Source organism: Cebus imitator, unplaced genomic scaffold (genome assembly GCF_001604975.1).
Source record: "Cebus imitator isolate Cc_AM_T3 unplaced genomic scaffold, Cebus_imitator-1.0 Scaffold517, whole genome shotgun sequence".
Lineage (NCBI taxonomy): Eukaryota > Metazoa > Chordata > Mammalia > Primates > Cebidae > Cebus > Cebus imitator.
This window is the reverse complement of record NW_016107832.1, coordinates 943,263-950,635: the sequence shown is the minus strand read 5'-3', so window position 1 is coordinate 950,635 and position 7,373 is coordinate 943,263. Positions and strand designations below refer to the sequence as shown.

General features: G+C 38.6%; 1 protein-coding gene across 8 annotated transcripts in view; it reads left to right on the top strand.

Moving 5' to 3' along the window:
* Positions 1–1,633: 1,633 nt before the first annotated feature.
* Positions 1,634–7,373, top strand: part of ARHGEF6 (Rac/Cdc42 guanine nucleotide exchange factor 6) — a 113,807-nt gene continuing 108,067 nt past the window's right edge. For 6 of the 8 annotated variants that reach the window (XM_017514143.2, XM_017514142.2, XM_037733343.1 and 3 more), the window contains exons 1-2: positions 1,634–2,983; positions 4,191–4,274. In XM_017514143.2, coding sequence (XP_017369632.1) covers positions 2,819–2,983; positions 4,191–4,274 — 249 coding nt within the window. In that variant the 5' untranslated portion in view covers positions 1,634–2,818. The remainder of the gene's footprint in view (positions 2,984–4,190; positions 4,275–7,373) is intronic. The other 2 variants (XM_017514140.1, XM_017514138.2) reach the window with 2 other exon arrangements.

Below are 7,373 nucleotides of genomic sequence, written 5' to 3'. Positions count from 1 at the left end.
AATGTGCCCTGCTTGAGAGTTCATTAGGATGAGAGGATGGAGGTGGGAAAGCCCTTGAAGAGGCAGGTTCAGTGTCCAGAGGGTGTGGTAAAGAGGATCTGAGGTAGGGCGAGAAATCTTTGCTTTTTTTTTTTTTAATGCTCTTATGTGAAGCCTGCTCTTTGTGTTGCTATGACCCCCAGTCTTTGAATTCCCCCTCTCGCTCTATTCCTTCAGTTCATCAGCTTCTTTCTATCTTCATTTGAATCGCTAAACAGCCTGAGTTTCATGGGTGCCCATTTCACCTGTATGCTTGCCACTGCCCTGGAATTCTTTGCTTTGTTGACATTTTACCACACCAACTGTAACTTCCAATCTACATATGAATAGAACTGGTTCTTTTGCTTTGAGGCAGTGGTCTTGCCATTCTGATTTACTTTATTACTTATAGTAATATTTGCTATAGTGAGAGTCCAAAACGAGGCCAAGTTTTATCCAGATGATCTCAGTGAAGTCAAGCCTGTTTTGGAGGAGGCTGGGTTCACGAAATTTACTCAGACTTTGCTCATCAGAGTAAGTGATACCTCAATAATACTGCAAGATTTTGTTTGTCTGTAGAGTAAAATTTTGATGAGCAATTGTGAAAACTGTTCAGATGACATACAGAAATGTGTTTAAGTTGGTCAGATTTGGGAATTTTATTTCTCAAAAAATGGATTCTGTTTTAATTTCTACAACACAGATTTGGCCATAAGTCAACATCAATGAAAACTTTTGATTTATTATACTGATTTTGCTTAAAACACAAGTACATCAAACAAACCTTGTTATAGAACTATGGACAGACACAATAACATGAGTGAGTCTCAAAATGATGATGTTGAGTTAAAGAAGCCAGAAAAAAGATAGTACTATACTGTATACTTTCATTTATATAAGATTCTTGAAAATGCAAACTAATCTATAGACCCTGAAAACAGATTGGTGGTCGCCTGGGATTTGGAGGCAAAGGGGAAAGAAAAAAATTCAAAGGGCACAAGGACAATTTTGGGGGTCATGGAAAGGTTTATCTGGATTGCATTTGTGTGATTGTATCTAAGGTGTACGTATATGTCAAAATTCATTAAATCATATATATATGCAGTTCCTTATGTGTCAATTACATCTTAATAAAATGGTAAAAAATCATTAGCAAGGAAAAATGTTTTAAGCCATTAAAACAAACAAACAAAAAATCCTTCCTATAATTAGCTACTGTCTATATCAGGGACACCATCTGAATACATTCATTTATTCATTCAACATTTTTTAACATCTATGGTGTATATCAGGCAGTGTGCTGGCAACATCGTGTTAAGTAAAACAAATAAGACCTTGAGTCTAGGAAACTTACATTCTGGTGGAGGAGTCAGATCAGCATGCGATAATAGTAAAGTGTGATAATTGTCCTGGCAGAGCAAGAAAGGGCAGCTCTGAAAATGTTTAGTAGGGTTATCTAAGCTGATTCATTGGTAGTAGATGCCTGAAACCGTGTTGAAGAGAATTCTGAGGCTTAGCAGGAAAGAGCTATGAATGATCTGATGTCTTCCATGCATGAGAGAGGTAATCATGGTTTAAGTGCCACACAATTGCCAACATAGGGTTATACTATTAAGATTGGCCTTATCATAAATTTCACAATAGTAGACTTATTTTAAGTGGTTCTGAAAATGTTTGAGAAGGATGAAGATCTCTTCTTATGGACTGTTTTTTTCAGAGCAGTATTTTAAGTGCAAAGTGCTTTTTTGTTGTGGAAATATATATCTTCCACATTGTAGTGTAGACAGAGGACAAGCGCTCTTTTGTTCTCAAACATTCTATTTTTTTCAAGTGTATTTTACCCGCTTGTGTGACTGAGTCTGAGTCTTTGCTAAGGGTACTGCAGCTGGATTATGTAGTGGAACCAGGTCCAGAAAAAAATTGCTAAAGAATGCAAGTAAACAGGATGTCAGATGTTATCCTTAGCCTATTTCCCTAAACATAGCTTTTTGGCTGCAAAGTAAAATGCCATTCTTCTAGCTTCTGCTTATACACAGTGATGGCTGACAGCAGGCACAATCTTCGTTTGCTTGGCACGTTGTCACTATGCAACTCAATGTGTTTTGCAAGGAATGATCGTGACACACTATCTCTGGGAGATAGTATGAGGACATCCGGCTATTTCTTGGAAGAATTTTCTCTCTACCTTCTTTGAGCCCTGTTGTGCCAGCACATCTCCCCGTGAGGCTCAGATCTGTCTGACCTAAGAGCCAGTTGGCATTGTCCCCCTAACAGAAGCCAGATTTTCACTGGGGCTAGACTATTTATTGACAGTGTTTTCCCAGACTGGCCCATGAGTGTCTCATTTCCAAGGTCCCCTGAAGTGCTGCCTCACCTCTGTTTTCCAAAGCACTTGCTTCCTTGCCTCTCCTCCCTCCCCAGCATCCTTCTCACTTTCTTTCCTTATAACTTCTTGCACTCTGTGTGTGTGTGTGTCTGTGCACATGTGTGCATGTGCGTTTCTTCCTTTTTTATCCGAATGAATTTATTTTGCAGGTTTTGAAAAGGAAAACCAGTGTTATCCCGGATTGTTCATTAATTCTTATCTGTTTCCACATCTTTGCGCGTGATCTCTGTGGTTTTAAAATCCCACATTTTGAGTAGGTTCTGCTGTTGTCTAAGAAAAGTTGCTTTAAACCTTTGCTCTGCAAGCACCCGAAGAGAACTCATAAAAAGGAAGACAACAGCAGATGCAATCGCGGATGTGGCTTAGTCCACGCAGCTGCCCCAGAGTGCTGTTTGGAGTGTACCGTCCTCAGTAATGAATCCAGAAGAACAAATCGTGACATGGCTTATATCTTTGGGAGTTTTAGATTCCCCTAAAAAGACCATCTGTGATCCGGAGGAGTTTCTAAAGTCCTCGCTGAAAAATGGGGTAGTTCTATGCAAACTGATCAACAGACTCATGCCTGGCTCTGTGGAAAAGGTAAGGGAAATTTATAGTCTCTTTGGGATTGCTTATCACTGGAGAGCGGCAATCATGTAACGCTCGAGATTTTTCTATTTCCCAGGCTGTGGGAATCTCCTACTTTAATATTTTTCTAAGACGTAGACATTCTTTCTTACTGTTTTTGTAGTTTGCAAAGGTAAGAAAATGAAATGTTGTTCTTTAGTAATTGGCCCCCAAATTGTAGTATAGGGAAAACCTGGGACAGCACCTATATCACAAGCTCACTGTATCATGGAGATGCATGTTACATCTCCCTGTGTACTGAGGACAGGTTTTGAACTTGGGGTACATGACTCTGTGGAAAAATAGAATAACTTATAACAGATTTTGATGGTGTTTATTGGCAGTTTGACTAAAATCAGTGTAGATTTCCTTTTATAAAAATCCATTGAAGGAGAGACTATTTAGCAACTGGGAAAAATAATTCAAAATGTCACATAAAGTTTGTAAAAGCAATAGAAACCAGATATATGTTTTGAATGCAATGTGCGTTCAAAGTGAAACTAACTTTGCTCTCTTTAAAACAATTCAAGGTTTTTAATAGCTGGAAACCCACAATCATGAGAATAGATAATTTCTAAAGTAGGCATTTTAAGTAAGCTTGAATGTACAATTTTACATTTATTTTCTTAAGGCTACCATGGAATGTGACTGTGAGTATAGCACTTTTGCCTTCATGAACCAGTTTGTATTTTTATTGAGCAAATAAATTTACTTATAATTTCTTAAACTTGAGAAAGAGTGATTAAATGGTGATAAAATGCAAAGAAATGTGATCAAATGCACGGAACAGCCAAGGGGAAAAAGAATTTTATTAAATTATCTAGGGGAAGGAGGAGAGAAAGGTACTAGGGATTGTTTCCTTGCTTGAAAGCAAGAACTAAGCTCAAAAAACTGTCTTGGTCTCCCAAATTTGCCATGAGCACACTGGAACAAAAGGCATGAGAGAAAGCTTGTAAGTAGGCATGGGTTGGTACTAAAGGTTTGGCGACATTTGAAACAAAGATCAACCGTTTAGATTTTTGCATCACTTCCTTCAGTGGTTATTTCTCTTCCTGGATTGACAGCAATGTTGCCCCACACCTTAAGAAGACTGCTTTCCCTAGTTATCGGCAAATGATGAATATGCTTTGCTTGGCATGGGATGACAATCTTCAAGTAATATTTCACTGTGTTCCTCTAGTTTTGTCTGGATCCCCAAACTGAAGCTGACTGCATCAACAACATCAATGACTTCCTGAAAGGATGTGCAACCCTCCAAGTGGAAGTAAGCCTACCCCGGGTGCCTTCCCCTTTGTCATCATTTTTTTTTTGCTCTGCTAATCAAGATGGGTGGTAAAAGTACTTGGTTTATTTACACTGTCATTGGCCACTGAGTTAAACAGAGGTGGCAGACTGGTCGTCCCTGGTAACGGATTGCTAGTCTGTCTTTTCCAGAAACCATTTCCAAGCAAAACAAAACAAAATCAAAACTCAAACAATGATGCCTTTTATATACAGCGTCCAAGCCCTGAAAATAGGCTTTCAGTGACAGAACCTGTGTGGGCGTGTTCCCCTACTAAGGGGAACCAAAAGTGGGCCACTGACTGTTGGAGAGGATCACTGTAATCCTCCCAAATAAAGAAAAGGGGAAAGGCCATTGTTACTCCTTCCCATTAATACTTTAGAACAGATGCCTTGAAAAGCAGAGAGAACCTGGCTCTGAGCCAGAAGTTGTGTAGAAAATTGTGTTGCATTATTTTATATTATATGGATCCCTACAGTGTGTATGGGAAGTGTTACTGAAAGGGAGGCAAGACTTCCACATGTGCATCAAGTTGCTTAACTTCTCTGTGCTTCAGTATTTTTATCTGTAAAGTGGACATGCTAATAGCCAACTCATGGGATTGGTTTAAGAATCAAATAAGGCTGTACATGGTGGCTTATGACTTTAATCCTAGGCCGAGGCAGAAGGATTGCTATAGCTCAGGAGTTTGAGACCAGCCTGGACAGTATGATGAAATCCCGACTCTACATAAATGCAAAAATTAGCCAGGCATGGTGGCATGAGCCTGTAGTCCCAGCTACTCGGGAGGCTGAGGTGGGAGGATCACTTGAACCTTAGAGATGGAGGTTGTGGTGAGCCTTGATCGCACCACTGCACTCCAGCCTGAGTGACAGAATGAGGCCCTGTCTCGAAGAAGAAAAAAAGAATCAAATAAGATACTGCATAATAATTTAGGGCCAAGAGCTCCGACATCATATAAGATCTATGCGGTAATTTATGTAGTCCTTGGCACAGGGCCTGGGACAGAAGAAGTACTCTATTTTAGTAGACTAGTATTAGTCATATTATCTGTGGACAAATAGTTGTGTAGTTTAAGCATGAACTCTGGTGCGAGACTTCTTGGGTTCAAATTTCAGTTCTCTCTTACTAGCAGCTTTGTGACCTTGGGCATGTTACTTAACTATGACTCTAGGCCTCAGTCTTCCTACCTACAAAATGGGAATAATAGTGGCACCTAACTTGTAGGATTTGTGTGACTTTTTTTTTTTTTTAATATATATTATTTCAGTAGTTTGGGGGGAACAGGTAGGTGGTGTTTGGTTACATGGATAAGTATGGATAAGTTCTTTGGTTGTGATTTCTGAGATTTTGATGCATCCATCACTTGAGCAGTGTACACTGTACCCAAAGTACAGTCTTTTATCCCGCACCCCACTCCCACCCTTCCCCCTGAGTCCCCAGGGTCCATTATATCATTCTTATGCCTTTGGATCCTCATAGCTTAGCTCCCCCTTATAAGTGAGAACATACTATGTTTGGTTTTCCATTCCTGAGTTACTTCCCTTAGAATAATGTTTTCCACCTCCATCCAGTTGTTACAAATGCCATTATTTTATTCCTTTTTGTGGTTGAGTAGTATTCCATAGTGTGTGTATATATATATTACATTTTCTTTTCTTTTATTCTTTTTTTCTTCCATCTGAGATGAGCAGCATTTGGCCAATATATTACATTTTCTTTATCCACTTGTTGGCTGATGGGCATTTAGGCTGGGTCCGTAACTTTGCAATTGCAAATTGTTCTGCTATAAATATGTATGTATAAGTGTCTTTTTCATATAATGACTTCTTTTCCTCTGGGATTGCTGGATAAAATGGTAGTTCTACTTTAAGTTCTTTAAGGAATCTCCATACTTCAGGATTTCCATTGTGATTGTACTAGTTTACATTCCCACCAGCAGTGCAGAAGTGTTCCCTTTTCACCACATCCAAGCCAACATTTATTATTTTTTGGTTTTTTAATTGTGGCCATTTCTGCAGGAGTAAGGTGATATCTCATTGTGGTTTTGATTTGCATTTCCGATGCTTAGTGATGTTGAGCATTTTTTCATATGTTTCTTGGCCATTTGTATATGTTCTTTGAAAATTGTCTATTCATGTCCTTAGCCCACTTTTGGATGGGATTATTTGTTTTATTTTATTTTATTTTATTTTTTTTTTGCTGATTTGTTTGAGTTCCTTGTAGATTCTGTATATTACACCTTTGCCAGATGCATAGTTTGTGAATATTTTCTCCCACATTGTGGGTTGTCTGTTTACTCTGCTGATTATTTCTTTTGCTGTGCAGAAGTTTTTAGTTTAATTAGGTCTCATCTATTTATCTTTGTTTTGTTGCCTTTGCTTTGGAGTTCTTGGTCATAAACTCTTTGCCTAAGCCAATATCTAGAAGAGTTTTTCCAATGTTGTCTTCTAGAATTTTTATGGTTTCAGGTCTTAGATTTAAGTCCTTGATCCATCTTGAGTTGATTTTTGTATAAGGTGAGAGATTAGGATCAAGTTTCACTCTCCTACATGTGGCTTGCCAATTATCCCAGCACCATGTGTTGAATAGGGTGTCCTTTCCCCACTTTATGTTTTTGTTTGCTTTGTCAAAGATCGGTTGGCTGTAAGTATTGGACTTTATTTCTGGGTTCTCTATTCTGTCCTATTGGTTTAGGTGCCATTTTTATATCAGTACCATGCTGTTTTGGTGACTACAGGCTTGAAGCTGGGTAATGTGATATCTCCGGATTTGTTCTTTTGGCTTAGCCTTGCTTTGGCTATGTGAGTTCTTTTTGGGTTTCATATGAATTTTAGGATTTTTTTTCTAGTTCTGTGAAGAGTGATGATGGTATTTTGATGGGAATCGCATAGAATTTGTAGATTGTTTTTGGCAGTATGGTCATTTTCACAACATTGATTCTACCCATCCATGTGCATGGGATGTGTTTCCATTCATTTGTGTCATCTATGATTTCTTTCAGCAGTGTTTTGTAGTTTTCCTTGTAGAGATCTTTCACCTCCTTGGTTAGGTATACGCCTAAGTTGTTTTTTTTTTTTT